The following is a 21,744-nucleotide window of genomic DNA, read 5'->3' on the forward strand; positions in this document are numbered from 1 at the left end:
AAGGGTCTTCTTGTTCTCTTCCCTAGTATCAGAAAAATTGAATCTTTACTTCTAATCATTCTCAACTTAGAAAATAAAAAAAAAGGCTTCTTGGAATCATTTTCTAAATTATGTTGGGTTGTAAAACTTAATTAAGTGTGAATATCAAATTGTAAGGCATAAATAGAATCCCAAATGCAAATGTCACTTCAAATTATATAAAAAATAGGAATTGGTTTCATCATTGAACTTGTTCACCAATTGGATTGATCAACACCCAATTAGTTTACAGATAAAAACTGTGAATCCTTTTCTAGTCATTTATGTATGGAGCTTCTCTTTTCTGTCTACAGAACAATTACAACAATTGATCAAAAGACACCGCAGCTGCTTATAATTACTTTCTTGACGCCAACATTGCTTCCATCTGCTCATTGGATCTTGAAGTAGAACCTTGAACGTTCCTAGACACAAGAATAGTGCCAACCTCGTTTTTGGCCACTGGGATATTGCGCATCTAATGTGATCATAATTGCTAATCTGTAAAATGATAGCACTGCAACATGAATTTGATCCACGCTGAGATGTTACCATTTAGCTCATATGTTCATATGATTCCTAGATTACACAGCTCTGAGTTTTTCCAATTTGTAGTGGCTCATATCTTCAGAGAAAAGAATGCCATCGGGGGATATCAGACGTCGTAGAGAGAGGAAAAACCGCGTCTGCCAATGAAAGCTCTGTATTAAGATAAGTTCAAATAGGTAAATATTTAGACATGCAAAGTCATAGAGATATTGGTCTTTACCCATTGGAATGCTACCAGTGCCCACCAGCAGCCTGCTAAGCCATATCCTCTACTGCTCAACAGCTGATGAAAGAAAAATGTGGATGCATAAAGAACCAATAACTCTTGAAGTAGACACCAAGAGATTTAAAACAGATCTTACCAGCAATAGAAGTCCACCTAAAGAGAAGCATCCGCTCATGGAGAGACTAATAAATTTTAGATCTCGTCCAGCCTGCAAAAAGAAAATTCTGATGCTCGAGAAGAAGTTTGTGCCTATGATGTAAGAGAGCTCTCTATAGTAATATAATAAAATAAAAAACAATAATTCGAAGCAAGTTTGGATTCCAAATCATGGCATTCAAAAGAGGGTCTTTCTTTAATTTGTAATTTGGATAATCAGCAAGAAGCACAAGATTTAGCAAAACAATATAGCTTGTTGAGTATGTGCTTGTGCTGTCAGGTTTCAAAAACAAAAAAGAAAAGCCTACTTCCAGCAGAACAGAAGTTCCGGAACACTAAAGTGCATAAATGAGATTTGGGAGACTTGTGTATGTCTCACAAGTGGTTATTGTTGTGATAGAGAACACCATGGGATACATGGCAGAAGGGGATGAAATGGCTAACGTCCCAGTGAACTATAGGCCCAAAAGAACTTAATTCTATCATCTGGGGAAAGGTAAACCATAGGCCAAAAAGTGCATCCCTTGTCCAGCAAAAGCAATGGAATGACGGTTTCCTTTTTTTAAAAAAAAAAAAATCGGTAAGCCATATGTTCTATTAGCAATGACAATACCTGGAAAATCTGACCTCAGATGGTGACGAGTTGGGGTATATATTAGTCTGATTTTCCCAAAGCACAAGGAGGAAAAAAAAAAAAGGAAAAAAGGAAGAAGAAAAGAAGTCCCTTAGCTCAACAAGCTTTCAGTTCAAGTAAGATTAAGTCCTATTAATAGACAGAAAATTGAGTTCGCTGAAAGGTAGTGCATGTTTAATGAAGATAAGACAAATCACAAGGAGCATCCATCAGACGTTTGACCATGCCACAGAAAGTAGAATCCCATTCAAGTACACAACATGACTATTAAACTTATTAAACCCTTCCAAGAGAGCTTATATTTCACATTTATAAACAGGATGAACTGTTCAGTATTTCCACTGGAAACACAGTGCATACATAACTCAAAAGTTTTCATCAATCTTTGATCTAAAAGGCAGGCACAAGATGTGCAACCAAAGGCTTATAAGAAGAACATTAGAAAAATCATCATTGAAGATAAAATTGAACATACCAGCAATGTTCCCTCAAGGCTGTGAGTGGGGGGAGTCACAGCTAATGCAAGAAAATATGGTATCAGCACCTTATGCATCTGCATTAACACATAATAGAATATCATGAGAAATTACACTTGTGGAACCTTTTACAAGTTATTACAACTCATGACCAACGGACTTGTAGAACCTTTTATCAGTTATTCCACTTTTTCATGACCAATGTAAGCCATAGGTGAATAATCAATATGCATGGAGTCAAAAGTTTGATATAATTGGAAGAATAAGTGCTGATGATTCAGTTTAAAAGCAGTTGTCACAATACTATGTGTCTGGTTGAAAGCTGTAAATATTATAGAAGGATCAATACAATTTATAAAGGAGCTATACAACCCAACTTGATTCTTTCCTTGATCAAGATACACAGCAGCACCTATAACTAATGGCAACAAAAGAAATTTTAATTAGATGACTTTAACGAGTTTAAGAAAGCAAAGACCAACCTCCTGTATGATCTTCTGATCAGGTGTAAAGATATTGGGAAACAACCATGGAACACATGTTCCAATGATACCCAATACCGAACCAAGTATAGCTCCAATGATGACAAGTGACTTCAGCAGCATTCGAGCCTGTTCGTATCATAAAACTTTCAGAAGACAATGAACAAATAAACATTAATATAGATACAGATTCTACATAGGAATAATCTACATTATATTCATTGAAAGGGGAGTATCCTTTGTAATATATTTGTCCACACCAAAATATACACGATCTTCAAATCTCAAACAGTACAACCAAGATAAAAAATTAGATGTCATCATATCAATAGAATGTTAAGTAGGACACACCTTTGCCAAACTACGATTTATTCCATATATAAATTCAGGCATAAATGATTGTGCAGTTTGAGAGAGAGGTTCACCCCACACCGTACACATGCAGAATGTTTGAATCATGACCTAGTAAATGGCAAGCCATCAATGCACATTACCATCTTATCTCCAAAAGTAAACCACTACTAACATGAAATTTGACCAAAACTAACCTGATGAGCAGCCATGGTATTTGTTCCCATAGATGTTGCAAAATATACAAGGAGGGAGTAGAAAGCAACCTATGCATCACAATATCACTATTAGAGAACAAAATTATATTTTAATTAGGATTCCAAGTTAGTTAGAAAATTTCGGTTGCCTAATCTGTTCAGGGGTGTGATCTAGTTTTTCCTAAAGTGAGTGAGTTGGTTGTTATTTAGTTTCCTTTAGGCCGTATTCTACTTAAACTAAAGCATCTAACTTTCTCTCTTATTTTTCGGCACAGTATCAGAGCATTAGACCTAACCTTCTTAGGGAAAAAATATTTCTTTTTCTGGACAAACTTAGCTGTGTTATAAATAGGTTGTCATAATGTTCTCCAAATTGTTTTTTGTTTTTGTTTTTTTCCCTCTCTCCTTTGTTAGTCTAACCGTTTGTTCTGTTACTTACAGTAGTCGACATCCGTTGTTCATCGTTTCTCATTGTTAAACATTAGAAGTCTAGTTTTGCATCATCATCTTCGACATCTTCACTAACTACTATTGGTATTTCTTCTTTTCTATGCTTTCTGATTGTGATCCACTGATCCTCATAGGACTCCTGCTGTCCCCTTCTGGTCAGATCTTGTTGCTGGATGTTCCTTTATTGGTTGCTCAAGCGTTGTTTGGGTGCTCCCTAAGTTGAGTCATGTTTGGTTGCTGAATTTATTAAATGTAGTATGACTATTGAATATTTGTTCATAAAAATTTAAAATACATACGTATTTATGAAGTTTTGGTTTGAAATTTGTGATGATAATGCCATCTAGTCTGAGAATTTAGAAGTTTTATCCCTTATCAATTTAAGAGGGAGTGCAAGAGGATCGATGATGTTTAACGAACAATGAAAAATGAGAAAATCGCATCAGACATGATAAAGAAATTTAAAAGAGTAAATTGAACCTTCGACATCATTGTCACAAATACTGGAGCAGCAAGCCCAAGTACTGTCAGAAGTTCCTTGGATGAGGGAACAGAGATTGCATAGCCGTTGTATCCTTTATTGTTGAGAGCTTCAATCATCATATATCCTGCAACAACCTATTTAATACCAGTCAGTAGTAGTGGAAAAGAAGTTAATGTGCCAATAGGAAATATATTAATATGTTCATCTAGCATACCTGTGACACCATTGTTGCCCATGCTGCACCAGCGATACCATAGCCTAATAAGCTACACAGGAGCACATCACCAACAGCATTTATGGCACTAGCTACAGCCAAGGCCTTCAAAGGACCCCAGGAATCTTTCATGCCAAGACTGGGAAACAGATTGAGAATATCAGAGACTGAACATGAAGTAACAGCTGCTCACAATCTCATTAACCTCAGCACTTTCCTGCCAGAGATAACCTTCCCTTAGGCAATAAATAAGTGATTCAAGTCAAAATAAAAATTTTCCCTGATAAAAAGTCAAATTAAGAGTGCTCGTCTCATACTTGTTTCTGAGACAATGAGACGTGAATTCATAAACTTAATTATATCAGTTCTCCCCCAACAGAATCAATATCCCCTGTGCTAAACAGATATTAAGGCCTTTACCATATCCATTATGCAGAGCAGTTGCTAATTATTGTGAACAAGGAGGACAAATAGAGCTTCTATCAATTTACTTATTCACTTCTATATCTTTAAATGGTTAGAATTTTATGCTGTAGATAATGCATGGGAAGAGATATAGTAACCTTGCACTCTGAGTAACCCAACCAACAAGAAGTGCAGGCCATGCCAATCCTCGTATCTACCAACAGAATATAATCAGTCAAATTACAAAGTAATTTTAAAGAAATCAAGACAGGGATTCTTCTACTGGTTGTAGAAGAACACCATGTAGAAAGATATGTCAAATGATCATCAGTTGTAACAACATAGGAGCAATCAAGTAAAGAAAAGACTCAATTTTGATTTCGCCTACTAATGAACAACAGGACATTATTAAGAAATTACTTACTTTTTGAGCACAAATTAGTGTTGCAGAAACATTAGTTTGGACTTCCATCACAAGTATCCATGCACATTAATAATATTAAAAATAAGACAGGTTCTCATTTATGTGGACCTTCCGTATGATAACTATGAATAATGGCACTAAACAAATAGAAATACCTCTTAGATCAAATAACCTTGACAAGATAATGCACAAATTCTACCAAAAATCTCATTCTCACGTGTACGTATATACCTAATGACCAAGAGCAAACGTAAATAACAAAAAGAAAAAAAAAGAAAAAAAAAGGAAAGACACCTGAACATATGTATTTGCTGCAGAAATAAGTTCCACATTCTTTGACCCAGAAAAGGCTGAAAAGCAAGAATTCATAAGTCAATAATCATCTATGCTACTTTTTGAGACTTGAAAACCTCGTACTATCTGCTATAAAATGCATAAATTAAACAATTGAACAAAATGAAGCACTTCATCTTTCAGCAACAATAAAGCTATCTAAAATATGTATCTGTCCTCATTACCCGTTAGTGCCCATGAACCAAATAACCTTGTAAATAAAAGCATTAAGATGCCACAGGTCAATCCAACAAAGAGCAAATTAGATATCTGATGTTGCACTTCATTTTTATCCTGCACCAATACTAGATAGTCAGAGAAATACAATAAAAGTCATGGAAAATAGTGATTAAATTAGCAGATGAATCCAGCATGAAGCATTCATAAGTATACATAACAGAAGTTCGTCTCTGGAAAAAGAAAAGAAAGAGAAAGAAAGAAAACATGATTTGATACCAAAGCAATAAATGTAGTCTGTTATAAATTACAATGTAGTGATAACAAATGTACACACTGACAGTGCATGAACATCTCACAAGCAAAACCTCATGCCCATGCTCACAAGCAAGTCATCAGCTATCATTATATTTGTTCTATTAGAGAAGTCTTGTAATGTATTTTCAAGAAAAGACCACTTATCCAATGGGAAAAACTTGTCCCCACCTAACTATGGCCCTTTGAGTTAAATCCATTTTCACAAATTGACTGAAATGACCACACCTCCCCGGACTGCATCGTTGTCTTGGAAAGACTAATATATCAGCAATCATGATTCATGTTTATAGAATATTGGCACAAAAATACCCAAAAGATGAAAGTTTCATGTCTAACTCATTTTCTTATCAACGCCTACGCAATGCACACTTTTCCAATATCCTAAGAGAAACTAACCTGTCTTGCAAGCGAAGTGGCAACCATGTTTGAAGTTGCAATAGAAAGGAACATGAACACATAGCTCATATAATCACACAATACAGTTCCAGGGCCTGCACAGAAAATAGTAAACAGAGCTCAGCTAAATTTCCACCATTACCTAAACAAAAAAACAAAAACAAAAACCCAAGTAAATTTGAACTAAGTACCTAAAGCAGCAAGCTCAATAGAGCTTCCCTGACCAATGACCACAGTATCTATGAGACTCATAAGTGGGCCACATATCCAGAGCCCTGTGGCGGGTCCCGTAAACATTGCAATCTCCTTCATTTGATTCCATAGACTCGGATTCTCCAACTCTTCTTTCTTCACCTCCACAACTTCTCCAGACACCGAAGCGTCATCTTCCCCATCTTCTACGCTACGATTTCCGGCGCTATCGTCGAGGTTTTCACTAATGCAACCTGTGGTGAACCCACTACGACGTCGTACTGGAGCCGAGAAGAGTAGTTTAGGGAGGCGAAGTGTGTGGGTAACGCGTGAAGTGAAAGAGAGAGATGGATTGCTGAAGAAGAGTGAAGGTTTGGAACGAGAGCTGTGGGTGGGGATTTGGAGGAGACAGGAGTGAGGAGGGTGAGCTATCAGGGTTTTGGTTTGCATTTTTTCTGTCTGCTTTGCGGGAAAATTGGGCAGGAAAATCACCGCCCGGGAAAGAAAAAGAAAGGACGAAAGTTTGAACAAGAGACGACGACGAAGGCCAACAAATTTGAAGAGGAAACCTTGGTTGGGTTGACTCCACGTGGAGGGTAGCTTTTTATTTTAGCAAATTTAGATTATATTTTTTTAAGTGAAAAAAGGTACCAGGAAGAAATCCTCTACCAACCTTATAACCATACATTCATAAAACAGTTTTGTAGATGGAAATGTACGAAAGTGATAAAGTAAGAAAATTTCAACAACTTTTAGAGATTGTAGGATAAAGAGAGAAAATTTTAGTTTTCAAGGGATAAAGTGAGATCGAGTCCGTTCTAGGGGTAAAACAATAATCAAGCCTTAATTCTATATAAAACGGATTTGGGAAAACTTAGATTGATACCAAACTGAACTATTGTTTTGAATTTTTTTTAAATAAATAAATAAATAAAATTGGGTGTTCCTTGAACTTTTTAGTGTAGGCCCATTTTTAGATTCGGTAACTCTTAATCTTGTAATTTGCATACTTTTGGAATTTTGAGATCAATTGCTAACTCAGTTAAAACTTAAGTCCAAAAAACAGCTCGGTAGTAGAATCGGAGAAAATAGAGGTTTTTTTTTTTTTTTTTGTTTTTTTGTTGATATAGATGATATTGGGGGAGGAGAAAATCGAATCTAGGACCTTGGATGTACCGTAAATGTTTTTAACCACCTGCGATATAAGCCCCTTACAAGAAAAAATAAGGGATTTTAGACACATAAATTGGAGTTTTAAAATATAAAGTTCGGATCGTTTTTCCAAAGTCAACGTACTCGACATGTCAAAAAAGCCAGTGTACAAGACATGCCAAAATTGGAAAATCACTCAAATCTCACAAATATGTATTTGGCTAAAAAAAATCATCAGACATTTCATGAAGGTAAAATGGTATTTTTATTAGCAACTGGGTGTAAAATGAGCAAATTATGAGGTTCAAACAATTCAAGTTTTTTCCAATTTATCAGTATAATGATACCTCGTTTTCAATGTTGGAAGAGGTCTCAAGTTTGTGTTCTCTCAGCCCCATTGATTAAAAAAAAAAATCTAACACCCTTTGAATCATAAATTAGAGACGAGAAAGTAATTTTTAATGTTTTCGAAAAGCCAAGCAAGTATGATTATACACAATTTATCATGAAAGAAGAACATGAGTAGGACTGGCAATGGGTCATGCCACGTTAAGGTAAAGCTACAACTTGCGTTTTATTAAGGCAAAAGACACTTGTAATCCCCGTGGTTTCCAACTTTTACCACTAAGGTCCCTGTGGTTTCAATTTCGTCACTTTTGCCAAAGTAGTTTAAGATTCCAAGCAATTCAAGGACACTTCTCAATTTCTGTCAGATTTCTTTTAGTTATGTTAGGGCCTGAGCACGTGTCCCTCACATGGCAGGGCATTACTTTCAAATTGACTCCATGTTATAAACCTAAAACAATGGCTCAGCCTTGCCCATTCAAATTTGGCGATTTTGGGGGAAGTTTGAGAGATGTCGAACTCTGGCCAAGCTCCAAAGTGTCAATTCTATAATGGTGAAATGAGACTGGGAATCTCCAAGAAAGATAGGACTCGTGGGAGACATTTCTAGAAATGCACTAGATCTTATGTAAATGCAAATTTATGTTGTCAATTTTTGGGTATAAATGGTGAATCTGGTTTTTGTGTTAGTAATTTTGGAATTGTGCTATGCAGGGAACACTTTATTGTGCTGGATTTATTTGGGATGATAAACCAATTAAATTCAATCAAGCAAGCAGAGAGAATGAAGCAGTGAGAGGAGATGAAGGCATTAATGGCTGCTTGGAAGATGAATTGATGAAGCCCAAACAGTTGCAAGACTCTACTGTAAATTCCCTAAATGGAATTAGGGATTTGTTGCTATTGATTTGTGGATTTCTAGTATTAATTTATGTGTTGTTGATCATGATAGTGGTTATGAAGTTGGTAAAAAATTAAACATTAGCACCATTCCCATATGTTATGTATTCTGAATGTTGTAGTATGTAAATTAAATGTTGTAGCTCTTTTGGTTTCAAAATTTACAAGGAATGTGGAATGGAAGCTTTATTTTGATTCAAATTGCCTTATTGAATTGACATTTGTTTCAACAGAGATACTGGAAGAATAACTTCTTCAATCATTATCATAGTGATGATAGAAATAACGGAAATTCTACAGCAACAACACAAATTTTGTTACAAATATCTCAAGGTTAACATCAAGAAAGCTCACCTATATATAACACATAAAAAAAAAAAAAATGTCACCTATTAACCCAATCACACAATACATACATGATACATGGGCAAGCAACTAAAGATAGTAAGCAGGGAACTTCCCAAACAATAAACAACAATTTAATATAGCTCCTTTTGTATGCAAATTCAACCTGGGCTAGCACATTGCTGAACACTATCAAGTGAAAGGACAGAAGTTTGAAAAGAGTGAACTTCCTAGAAGAATGTAGGCGCAGAGTATGCCCAAACTATATATCCCCATCTCTTAACATTTCTCACATATTATTTAGCAAATTAAGGAATTTAGGAGGAAATAAAATCAAACCTGCACATGCATGACAAAAAATGTTGTGGCTGTCATAAATCCCAAATGTAGAATACATGGAAGTACATCAGCTAAAAAACTTCAAATGTTCCAGCAACTAAAAAAATGTTGTGGCTGCCATAAATCCCAAATGTAGAATACATAGAAGTACAACAACTAAAAACCTTCAAATGTTCCAGCAACTAAAAAATTTTAGAATGTTAACAAGTTGCTGCTCCCATTAAATTCCAAAACAAGTCACTTTCAATTCCAAAACAACTTCGAAATGCTATTACATAACAAATGTTCTAGCAACTAAAAAACTTCAGAATGTTAACAAATTGTTGCTCCCATTCAATTCCAAAACAAGTCACTTTCAATTCCAAAACAACTTCAAAATGCTATTACATAACAAATGTTCCAGCAACTAAAAAACTTCAGAATGTTAACAAATGATGTCATATTCAAAACATGCAGCAATTCAAAATACTCTAACATTCAAAAGGTGCAACAATTGAAAGGTTCAACACTTCAAATTCATAAGTTCTAGCAACTGAAAGGTCCAACACTTCAAAATACTTATATATTCCCAACTTCAAATTATATTTCCAATTTCATTACTTCACAAAATAGTCAAATTTGTACTTCATTCACTTCCTTGGTGCTTTCCTAGGTGGTTACCATGGAGCACTGCTGCTAACTCCCAACATTCTTGGACCTTGCCTTGGAGTTGGATGCACATAAGCATATGGATTCATAGAGGCAGATGCGGATAAATTCACAGAGGCAAAAGCATATGGGTTCACAGAGGCAAATACAGATAGATTCATAGAACTCAATACACCTTGCTAAAGTTGCATGTGATGAGCTTTTCTGGATTTGCATTGAAAAAATTAAGTTTACTAATCATTGTAATATACATGAAGTTGGTAAAAAAGAAATTGCAAAAATTATGAATTGAAACTCACAGGAAGCTTTCTTCTTTGCACATTCATTTGAGAACCTCTTGCATTTATTTCATAAGTAGATGCATTGGTTTCAGAAACTCTCTTTTTCTTTGAAGGATACCCAGTTGTCCATCTTTTATCAATATAAGTTCTAGGTGGAGGGTCTTGTGGTTGATTCTTACAATTCATCTTATTATGGCCTTTTTGAAAACGTCTAGTGCAAGTAACAGTCCATTTTCTTCTCAAATTTGCACATATGGCATCAGATGTCTTCTCCATCTCATGGTCTTTTTTTCTACTTCTCCTTGGTCTCCCTAGTTGTTTTTTAACAAGTGGAGGTGACAATGGTGTTTGGTTTGACCTTGGCCACATGTGAAAGCCTTTGACAGGATGAATTATTGGCTCATAAGCCTTTAAATAAGTATCTTTGTGATAACATATGCGACATAATCTTCTGGATGTCTTCTATACCAAATGTCTTCTATATGGATATATAGCGGAAACAACATGAATGCAAGAGATACCATTAAGATCCCATCTCCTATAACTACATGTCATCTAAGCTATATTTACCACATGTTGATCATGTAAATACTCTCATGCTTGAAATTCATAAGGTCCAACTTGAGTTGGCATACAAGTCCTAGCTGAGATATATTTGATCTTCTCCAACGTCTTTTGAATTTTAAGGCAAATGACCCCTTCATGTTTTGACATTGTTTCCCTCTTCATTTGAAACCTTTTCACAATGTTACACCTTATCATTTCTAGCATGGTTAGTATGGGTTTATCTCGGGCAGTCAAAATATAGCTTTTAAAAGTTTCACACAAGTTATTTAACAACATGTCACATTTAGGGGCAGTACTAAACCTATGTCTGGCCCACTTATCTAGATCTTTTGACATCAACCAATCATATGTAGCTCCATTCATATCTTTCAGCTTATTCATTTCAACCTCAAATTCATACCTATTTGATGCCCTAATTGCACTCTATAACAGATCCTTTAGGCCCTTGCCCTTGAACTTGTCCTTGAAGTTCCCATACATGTGCCTAAAACACCATCTTGTTGGGCTTGAGGCACCATAATGCCAAATGCTCTGTCCAGTCCCTATAATCACAAACAATCAGTTATTAAGCTTTAAAGAAACTGAAACAAAATGAAGCAAAATAAAAATACAAATTTATAAATAAACCCAATCCTAGACATGTATTTATAAAAAAATCCAAGCACTATTTAAACATAGAAACACACCCAAAATCAACCACAAAGTCAACTTTTTGGGTGTGTTTATAAATGAGTTTTGAGTGTGTGTAATGATGGGTTTTGGGTGTGTTTATAAAGTATTTTGGGTGTTGGGTTTTTTTATAATTTCAACCTCCATTTTGGGTGTTTTAGTGAAACTCCCAAATAAAAAAGGATGAAGTCTTCTTTTGTTGATCGGATATAAATATCCAACCATGGTCACTTATAGGACCAATATCACCAATCAATAACTCCAAAAACCAACTCCAAGTCTCTTTTGTTTCCCACTCCACTGCAGCATATGCAATGGGATACGTGTTATCATTAACATCAATTCCCACTGCAGCTAACAATTGACTTTTAAAAAAATAAAAAATTGAAGTTAACAACTAACAAAGTGAAGGAAAAGAAATTGAAACAACTAATTTTTTATTTTTTTTTTAATTTGAAAAGAACTAAAAATAAGAAACTGAAACAACTAGGCTTTATCTGAGAAATGGGTCTACAACCAGCAAGAAAGCCCTTTTTGAATGCATCAAGGCATACATAAAGCCTCTAAAAATGTGGAGGAGGCTCCACCCTTATTTTCATTGTGCTTCCAACATTAGTTGTTCTAACCTCATCACAATACTCTCGTAATCTTGAGTATTGCTCCTTATAAGTCTCTTCTATTATCTCCTTAGCCTTGTTCTTAGCTCCTGCACATTGACTATCGGACAAATTATACCCTAAGTCCCTCTTCACTGCCTTCCTCAAATGCTTACACTTTATATCAGGCTCATCCATGATACGATCTAAGTACTTATGAACAATGAACACACAATTCACATATGAGTTAGTAGGGTTTCGATGACAAATGTGCTTATTAATAAATGTCTTGATTTGCAGGGTTTGCTCAAGCTGCATAAAAGAAGCATGCATTTTCCACGTGTAATTTTTACATTGTGCAATTATCCTCCTCTTATCATTTTTCACAAATTTAATATGATAATTGCCTTGCACTGCATAATTTTTCACAGCTTTTTTCAAGACTTCCTTGCTTCCAAATAACATTCCCTTCTCAAATTTAGGGTTATCCAAATCAAACTTACAAAACTCTGGAAATTTTCTCATTCTTTCACCTTTCTCATTTGAAGAGTAATTAGGAGAGTCAAATCCTTTCTTAGAGTTTGTATCACTGTCTTCTTCACAAGCAGCAGCCACAAAATCTTTAGGAAGATAAGTATTTCCTACTCTCCCAAAGTTGGATCGAAGATTTACATCAAATTCGTTGTTGTCATTTAGAGCAGCATCATTGTCACTCTCATAAATCTCCTTATCTAATTCATCAGCATTATCTTCAAATTCTAATCTTCTTCTTCTACCATCAATATCAGTGTCTTCTTCAATACTCTCTTCTTCACCATTTTCTTCTTCATTACCCTCTTCATTGATGACATTCCCTGCCAGCTCTACAGGAACATCTATAGTTCCTATATTACGCACTTGTTCTACATATCCTTGGATCAACTGTGACTCATAATTAAAATCCTCATCAAAAAATGCATATGGAACGTCATCAAATGCTGCATTATAAATCAATTGTGGTGGCCCAACATGTGGAAAATTTTAGCATAACCAAATAAGAACAAAAATGCAAACCATGCATATTGAATACTTTATGCAAATAAATAGGGACACTATTCTTCTTAAAGCATTTGGTAGTGAAAATATGCACGGGACCACTGCCTTTACTTCATATTCCAACAAAAAAAAAAACTTTTACTTCCTAAAGTCTTTACTTTTCCACCAACTATTCCACTAAGAGACAAACTCAACCTAGTACAAAAGACTACAAATTAGGGATAAGAAATAACACATGCAGACAATCGAAAAAACAAAGTATTGAAAGCAACAAACACTTTAACCATTGAAAGCCCCTATATCAAATTGAAACTAAGTTAAATAATCAAGCTCTTTCTAACCTGGTTTGTTCAAGCTTCCACTGCCTTCTCCTATGCTCTTGGTCATTTTAGTTATGTAACCAACTTCTTCAATCGATTAACTTTTATGCACAAATGAGAATTTTTCAATTAAACCCTAAAAGGCCCAAAAGAAATCCCTAATTTCTGTTTGAGGATTCAAGTCGTCGTGTTATAGGGGATTTTACCTTAATGCCCCTCCACTTGTTCAATAACTAACGGCAACAGCTGATGTCCTAACAAAACTAAAAGGAATCTAACGAAAATTGAGAAATGTCCTTGAATTGCTTGGACTCTTATACCACAATGGCAAAAGTGACGAAATTGAAACTACAGGGACCTTAGTGGTGAAAGTTTAAAACCATAGGACTACAAGTGTCGTTTTGCCTTTCATTAATATTAAAACTGTGCAGCTGATGCTTTGCTGCTAATAGTTTTGATTTTAATCTAGGTCTGTATCTTTGATGACATGCCGCTTGCATTACTAACATCCTGGCTGCTGATACAAGGGTAGACTTCAGCCTCGTCTTCTCTGCTTCTAGTTGGCTGGCTTGTTTCTTGGTCGTTAGCCCCCTCTGTTACCAAAAAAAAAAATACAAATTTATAAATAAACCCAATCCTAGACATGTATATATAAAAAAACCCAAATACTATTTAAACATAGAAACACACCCAAAATCAACTCTAAAATCAACAATTGTATATTTTTTGGATGTGTTTATAAATGAGTTTTGAGTGTGTGTGTAATGATGGGTTTTGGGTATGTTTATAAAGTGTTTTGGTTGTTTGGTTTTTTTTATAATTTCATTTCCTATTTTGGATGTTTTAATGAAACTAAAAAAAAAAGGAGCTACACAGCTTGCGTTTTATATTTTTCAAAACACTCAAATGAAACGAGTCGTTTCATTTAAACCTGAGGGGAAAAAAAAAAAAAAAAGGCGCGATTCTTCCTCGCAGCCAATTTGCAGACTCATCTGCGCAATTCTCTTCCGGTTCAGAAGTGTCCAGATCTGGCGCCGCATTGCTCCGCCTCGCTCCTCCTGGCCACGCCTTGCAACGCCTCCTCACGCCTTTCCCCGCCTCGTTGTACTGAGTCTTGATTGGATCTTCTTCGAAACAAAAAACCACAGCTTGATTTCGAAGAGATGGGGTACATTGGGGCACATGGTGTGGCTGCTTTGCATAAATATAAGTATAGTGGTGTGGATCACTCCTACACTGCGAAATATGTATTGCAACCCTTTTGGTGTCGCTTCGTTAAAATATTTCCCCTTTGGATGCCGTAAGTTTCTTAATCTGTTTTCTTTTATTTTATTTTAAAAGCTAGAGTAACTTTATTTTTTTCTTACGCACTGTTCTCTCTGGGTTGAATTGGTTGGTAAGATCATTATTTTATTATTAGTGTACGTGTGCATGAGCATGTCTATTTTTGAATTTTGGTGCTGAAGGTCTGTTATGATTAGTTTGTGCTGGGTAAAATCTTGAATTTGGTTATTTGGTTATTTGGTAGCCTACATATGATACATTTATGTTAAGAAAACATCAAAATGGATGGGATTTGTTGATTGCATGTCTAGTTCTAGATAGAACTACATATTGTAAAGTTACAATGCCAAGATGCCAAGAACTTGTGTGTTTATCCCAAATGCAGCTATTAGCTAAGGAGATTGGTTAATTATGCTCTTATTTGGTATATTGAATTTACAAGAACGAAGAGTTTAGTACTTTTCTTGAGATTTGTTTATGTCTTGCTTTTATAACTTGCTTATGATTTAACAGTGCTGGTTTAAGGTTATTTTTCCTGCCATTTACTAACTTTTTCTTTTTCTTTGGTCTATGTGCGCGTTTGGGTTTCTGTGTTCTTTTTCAGGCCCAACATGGTATAATGACATTTACTCCCAACTATGTTTAATTATTTTGATACCGTTGCCTATTAATTGATGGTTATGCTTTATTTTTGGCCAGATAACACTAATGGGATTCATGTTCTTGCTCACATCTGCGCTGCTTGGATATGTGAGTGAATTTTCTTATCATCTTTTTAATTTTTTTGTTAGTTTTCCTTTTTTGTTAATGCTTATATTTTACTTTTACTTTCACATTTATTTGTAATTTTTTATGAATGTAAAAATATATCCACTGGCTGTTTTGTGTATAATGCGTAAAGTAGAAAGTTGTTATTAGTAAGCTCCCATTGAATTTGCTTAATGATTTTTTTCTCAGATATATTCACCTAGATTGGATTCAGCTCCTCCTAGATGGGTTAATTTCGCTCATGGATTGCTACTTTTCTTATATCAGGTTGGCTTAACTACTATTTAAGCAGTGTTGCCTTTGATTTTTTTTTTTGGTGGTGTGCCTCTTTACTGTTATGCATTACTATTTTGTTTTCATTGGTATTTCCCATTTTCAATCACTTGCTTGTTTGACCTTTTCACAAATATCTTAGACCTTTGATGCTGTTGATGGGAAGCAAGCAAGACGGACAGATTCCTCAAGTCCATTGGGGGAACTTTTTGACCATGGTAATGCAACGTAATATGTTTTGCTTCTATCTTTGTAAAACAAGAGTTGATTATTGATGGATTATATTCTGGGCAATCTCACTGTATTGCAGGTTGTGATGCCCTTGCATGTGCGGTATGTGTCTTCATCTTTTCTGGTAATTTCATAGCCCTGAAATTCAAATGCTTTTTTCATATTCCGTATGTGTTTATTTAGTTTGAAGGATTGGCTTTTGGGAGTACTGCAATGTGTGGAAGAACTACCTTCTGGTTTTGGGTGATTTCAGCTGTTCCATTTTATTGTGCAACATGGGAGCAGTAAGTTGCCCAACCTAGTTTGATATGTTATTAGTCGTTATGCATGTCTGACCTTTATACTACTCCCTCCCTCCCTCCCTCCTCCCTCCCTCCTTCCCTCCAAAAGAACAATCCATAATATGTGTTATTTTGGACTCTGAAGTTATAATGTTTCTGAAATTTTCCATTTTATAATTGGGGAGTGTTGATTCACATGCTTGCTTAGAGGGTTGTCTACTCTGACCCTGCATAGAATACTTTATATGAAACTTGGATGTTTTGTTAGCAGCACTGATATATTACTTTATTGATCCAGTTACTTCACCAATACCCTGATCCTTCCTGCCGTTAATGGGCCCACAGAGGGTCTAATGCTGATATATTTGTCCCATTTTTTCACAGCTATTGTTGGTAAGCTCATAATCTCCTCCTGCTATTCTTTGTATGTAGAGCTTGAAAGTTTATTTTTAAACGAATACACTATTTTTTTTTTCTTTTACTTGGGTTTTACTTTTTCTTTTCTCCATTTACATTTAAATTGATTTGAAATTGCTTAACCTTTTCAGGTTCTGAGTGGTGGGCTCAACAATTTGGAAAGTCTCTGCCTTTTCTTAGTTGGGTCCCATTTATTCATGGTAAGGCTGTGCCTATTTTAGTTGAGCCTACAAATTTTATTTCGCATTGAACCCATGTACAGAATCTACATTTTGCGAGACTTGATTGCGTGCTTTGATTTAAACACCCTTCTATGAATACTTGGTGGTAGTTGGCACACCTTCCATTACCTGATTGATGTTTTATATTGTTTTATTTATCCGAATGCGTTACTATTGAGTTGTAAGTGTTGGTCGCTGCTGCTTCTTGTTCGCTTTATATGCAAGTTAATAGAATAAGCCTGCCAGACATTTTGCATATTTATTTCCAATCCATCTCTATATATATAGCTCAAAGTCTATTTAACATGTATGCATTCTTACTCCCTTGTTTTTATCAATTTCGGAACACTGCTTTTTCATCTGCTGCTTCATGAAAAATTCGTACTTCTATTGCAATTGGTCTGAATTTAATTCCTTTCTGTTTTTGGCTTCAGAAATTACAACATACAAAGCTGTGTTGTTTCTAATGGTAGCTTTTGCTGTTATCCCAACGGTCACGTTCAAGTATGTAATTCCTTGTTCCCTGAATGTTGAATTTGAGTCATCTTCCTATATTTTGTGAGTGACTCAATATAGTTTGTCTCCTCCCCAAACAATGCACATGATTTGGTGGACCTCATGTGTAAATAGTCAGTTGAATGGTAATGCTGTTATCTTTCGGATTTTTTGTGTGCAGTGTGTGCAATGTTTATAAGGTTGTTCAGGCAAGGAAAGCAAGCATGCTATTGGCACTGGCAATGGTAATGCTATTATCTTTTGGATTTTTGTATGTTAATTTTCGATATTTAATTGGCCTAATAGGTGTTCAATATTGTTTCATCCCAGCTTTACCCTTTTGCTGTTCTTTTGGGAGGAGTTTTGGCATGGTATGTCTATATTCTTTGTGTCCACACTTACCTTTTGTCTTCTTTATGAAAGTAAAAAATCAAATTATTTATATGCAGGGGTTACTTGTCACCAGCTGACATTATGGGGAACTATCCACATTTAGTCGTAGTGGGAACTGGACTTGCTTTTGGGTACCTTGTGGTAGGATATCCGTGTTTCTTTATATTTGGGTACCTTGTGGTAGGATATCCGTGTTTCTTTATAACCAAATCTGTTAAAGTTTCTCAATCGTCCATCTTGAATGTAATTGCTTGCTGTTGGTTCTGTGAGTGTCCTAGATTTTGAATAATGTCATTTTAATGGGCGGGTAGACAATCAAATCCTTTATTATACCATTGTTGTTGAAGAAAGCTTTGTTTTGGCAGGGAAGTATGATTCTTGCGCACTTGTGTGATGAGCCAAAGGGTTTGAAAACTGGAATGTGCATGGTATGTAACAATCCCAAAGCATTGGAATTTTACAGTCTGTTGAGGGTCTATTTCTAAAAACTATAGTAATAGCATGATACTTTTCTCCTGGGAAAGAAGGCTTCATTTACAAATTTTTACTTATCTGGGAGAATTGAATGTTAAAGTATTATCCAGTTATTATTATCAATAACTTTTGTATGATTTTTTTATTTATTAAAGACCAGATTAGATTACTAATTACAATATTTATTATTCTGTACAGTCATTGTTGTATCTTCCATTTGCCATTGCAAATGCACTCACAGCTAGATTGAATGACGGGTATGTTATATTTGATATTACTTTCTGAGCTCTGAATATTGTTCGTCTGTTCTTGATAGTCCTGATGTTTCTCTTCTCTTGAACTTCCTGTGCACCTTTTGTTGCAGAGTTCCATCGGTTGATGAGAGCTTGGTTCTTCTTGGTTACTGTGCATTTACAGGTACTGTAATTTGTTCCTTTGGTGCACGTATTGGAAATACATGGCACAATCACCATTTTCTCAAGACAGATTTTAAGTGCCTTTTTTGGCCTTCAGCTGCTTCCTGTTAGCAATTTATTTTTCTTTTGTTGAGAAATTTTTTAGTGTTTTGGAAAACAACATAGGCATTTGCAAGTGCAGTCTTAATAGGGATTGAATATGTACTTAAAAATCTAATTTCATGTTATCATGTCTTTTGGCTGATGTTTCTCTTTCTCTGAACACAGCGACACTCTATCTTCACTTTGCAACTTCAGTCGTTCATGAAATCACGACAGCCTTGGGAATTTATTGCTTTAGGTGAGAATGTGGTGTTACATTCAAAGCATTTATTAGCCACCAATCTTGCAGAATTTGGCATTTTGTTTTCACGGCCTACCAGGTTCAAATAATTTTTAGACTAATATCTGTCTGAAATTTAAATGAAGGTGGTATTATGTGCTCATTCTTTCACCCAGATGACAGTTTTCTTCCATTCGCATACTTCTGTTCCATCTAATTGGCGAGGGCCATTTCTTACTATACTTTGAGATCCTAACTTTCAGTTTCATGTTGAATTACAGGATAACTAGGAAGGAAGCTTGAATTTTGCTGGTGTTTACTACTGGGCACCTTTTTTTTTTCCGGGTGCATGTATCTTTTTCGTACTCTAAATAGAAGTATCCACTTTACATCCAATTTCTGAGTTTTCAATTTCTTTTTTAAGCCATGCTGGCTAGTCAAGAAAGATGCAGCCATATTGAGGTTTTTTGTCAATATAAATTTGGTATAAGATGAGTTGTGAGTGATGAAGATCCATTTAATTCATCCTCACCGTTGTATTAGTTTTTTTTGTTGTTGTTCCCACTTTGAGAATAGAGTAGAACTAGATTATTTAGGCATGTTCTCTTCGCTTATTGCATCATTTGAAATTTGTAAAGATACAATTGGGTTTGAGCATTGCGTTGCGTTGTTTAGGGTAAAATCATGCCCTACGGAACCCAGTGATCCTGCATATATTATACAATGATTTTTTTTCCATCGCAAAATTTTTAAAACTAGCTAGAGAAGAGACAACCAGTGCTTTAAACAGATTTAATGAATTCAAGGCAGAAGGGAAGAAACACCACAATTGTGCACGGAAATATTTGAAAGCCTCGGTAAGTTAGGCGGCATGACTTTATAATATTAGAGATAGGGGACATGTAAGTTACATTAGCCTGATTTTATGATTGTAGACGAGATATGCCAACTAGTTGAGGATTGGAATATGAATGCGAGCATGCTCACATACGGTATCATAACTACTCATGCTTTTATTGGACGACATGCTTGAGGCAGCACCGCTGCTTGCTTTCAGCCTTGTTGCAGATAAAATAGTGGCAACCTCATTTTTGGATAATTTGTCATACATTAACACTGAAATGTGAATTTTGATCCTTATGTTACGACCACTCAGGCCATTTCCAATCATGGGTTATATCTCAACTATAGCCATAATATAATGCAAAACTCATATTCAGTTATGGGCTAACCAAAATTTTGGGCAAATTTGGCATTTTAGCCTCCAACCGCTACATGTAGCTCACTTTAGCCTAGCCAAATTTTTGTGGACCATGCATGTGCTTTTAATTCATGTTGTTTAAGAAAAAAAGTATAAAAAGTAGAGAATTTCTATTTAAACTCCGCATTTCTCTTTGTTCACCCCAATATTTAAATCATTAAGCTATAAATGTTATTATTGTGTAAAAAGACAAAAAAAGTCATCCAACTTAATACTTAACACTAGTACATCTATACTAGAGTTGAGCATATGGGACTGAAAACCGCCAAACCGGCCGAACCAAACCGGTTGGTTCGGTTTGGTTTGGTTTTCTTCCTTCTCTTTTTGGTCATGCATGAACCGGACCAAACGGTGGTCATGGTTCGGTGTTCGGTTCCTAATTTTAAAAACCATCGGTTAACCGAACCAAACCGAATATGTTAAATTATATGTAATTAAATAATTATAATACACGTGAATGGTGAATGATGCATATGGTTTACTTTGAAACTTTGGATAGATGTGAATGATGAATGATGCATATGTTTTAGTTTGAAAGGATTGATTGAATGAATGAATTTAAATATGCTATGATGTGAATCGTGAATGAATTTCAAGCAGGTTTTGAATGAATGTTTGAGTTTGAATGAATTTAGAGTCTAAATGTTTTCAAGCAGGTTTTCACCAAACCAAACCGAGATAACCGGTTAACCGAGATTATCGATTTCCCACCTCATTGGTTCTTTGAATTTTCTCCAAACCGATGTTCATGGTTCGACGCACGGTTTGGGCTCAAAACCGAACCAAACCAAACCGAGCCCACCCCTAATCTATACACACACCTCACACACCCCACCACTCTTCATATTAAGTTTTAGAAAAGTATATTACGATTATAATCTTAAATGCCATTTTTACTATAGCAATGTTCTCAAATAACAAGTGACTTCGTTATTATATCATCTCAGTAGGCTAAATGCCACTTTTCCGTTGTGGTCATTGGTTTTCACTGTCATCATAAAACGAAACCAAACAAACTACAATTTCTCATATGATCTAATCACATGATAAAAACAGTTTGTGAAAACAACAAAATCTCATGTATACTACCTATATTGTTTAATGATTTAAGTATTGGGATGAACAAAGAAAATTGTGGGGTTTAAATAGAAAATCTCTTTTATTTCTTTTTTTTTTTTTTTTTTTTTTCAGCTTAGGGTGTATTTAAAGGTAGCTTGGGAAGATAGTGA

The 21,744-nt window shown here is 35.3% G+C and overlaps 2 protein-coding genes across 6 annotated transcripts; one reads left to right on the forward strand and one right to left on the reverse strand.

The window, feature by feature from the left end:
• Nucleotides 1-165: 165 nt before the first annotated feature.
• LOC103335729 (MATE efflux family protein) lies at nucleotides 166-7,019 on the reverse strand. 2 transcript variants are annotated; one of them, XM_008238760.2, is made up of 14 exons: nucleotides 6,482-7,015; nucleotides 6,291-6,385; nucleotides 5,585-5,693; nucleotides 5,361-5,416; nucleotides 4,801-4,856; nucleotides 4,238-4,376; nucleotides 4,020-4,157; nucleotides 3,090-3,158; nucleotides 2,893-3,003; nucleotides 2,542-2,670; nucleotides 2,059-2,136; nucleotides 930-1,001; nucleotides 788-850; nucleotides 166-704 (listed from the first exon to the last, which is right to left on the reverse strand). In XM_008238760.2, exons 1-14 carry the CDS (start codon nucleotides 6,930-6,932, stop codon nucleotides 603-605), a joined length of 1,668 nt encoding a protein of 555 aa, XP_008236982.2. In that variant the 5' UTR covers nucleotides 6,933-7,015; the 3' UTR covers nucleotides 166-602. The 2 variants fall into 2 exon arrangements, with proteins under 2 accessions (XP_008236982.2, XP_088910816.1); XM_089054690.1 differs by lacking the exons at nucleotides 2,893-3,003; nucleotides 3,090-3,158 and having other exon boundaries at nucleotides 6,482-7,019.
• A 7,573-nt stretch (nucleotides 7,020-14,592) lies between these two features.
• LOC103335728 (choline/ethanolaminephosphotransferase 1) lies at nucleotides 14,593-19,796 on the forward strand. 4 transcript variants are annotated; one of them, XM_008238759.2, is made up of 18 exons: nucleotides 14,668-14,979; nucleotides 15,568-15,577; nucleotides 15,663-15,713; nucleotides 15,921-15,998; nucleotides 16,147-16,222; nucleotides 16,315-16,337; nucleotides 16,419-16,519; nucleotides 16,815-16,909; nucleotides 17,065-17,133; nucleotides 17,589-17,658; nucleotides 17,831-17,894; nucleotides 17,980-18,020; nucleotides 18,099-18,222; nucleotides 18,408-18,470; nucleotides 18,715-18,773; nucleotides 18,881-18,933; nucleotides 19,200-19,272; nucleotides 19,536-19,796. In XM_008238759.2, the coding sequence occupies exons 1-18, from the start codon at nucleotides 14,843-14,845 to the stop codon at nucleotides 19,555-19,557; spliced, it is 1,209 nt and encodes a 402-aa protein (XP_008236981.2). In that variant the 5' UTR covers nucleotides 14,668-14,842; the 3' UTR covers nucleotides 19,558-19,796. The 4 variants fall into 4 exon arrangements, with proteins under 4 accessions (XP_088910819.1, XP_088910820.1, XP_008236981.2 ...); XM_089054692.1 differs by having other exon boundaries at nucleotides 18,099-18,183; XM_089054693.1 differs by lacking the exon at nucleotides 15,568-15,577 and having other exon boundaries at nucleotides 14,593-14,979.
• Nucleotides 19,797-21,744: the final 1,948 nt, after the last annotated feature.

Source organism: Prunus mume, linkage group LG6 (genome assembly GCF_029339155.1).
Source record: "Prunus mume cultivar Tortuosa linkage group LG6, ASM2933915v1, whole genome shotgun sequence".
NCBI classification, from domain to species: domain Eukaryota; kingdom Viridiplantae; phylum Streptophyta; class Magnoliopsida; order Rosales; family Rosaceae; genus Prunus; species Prunus mume.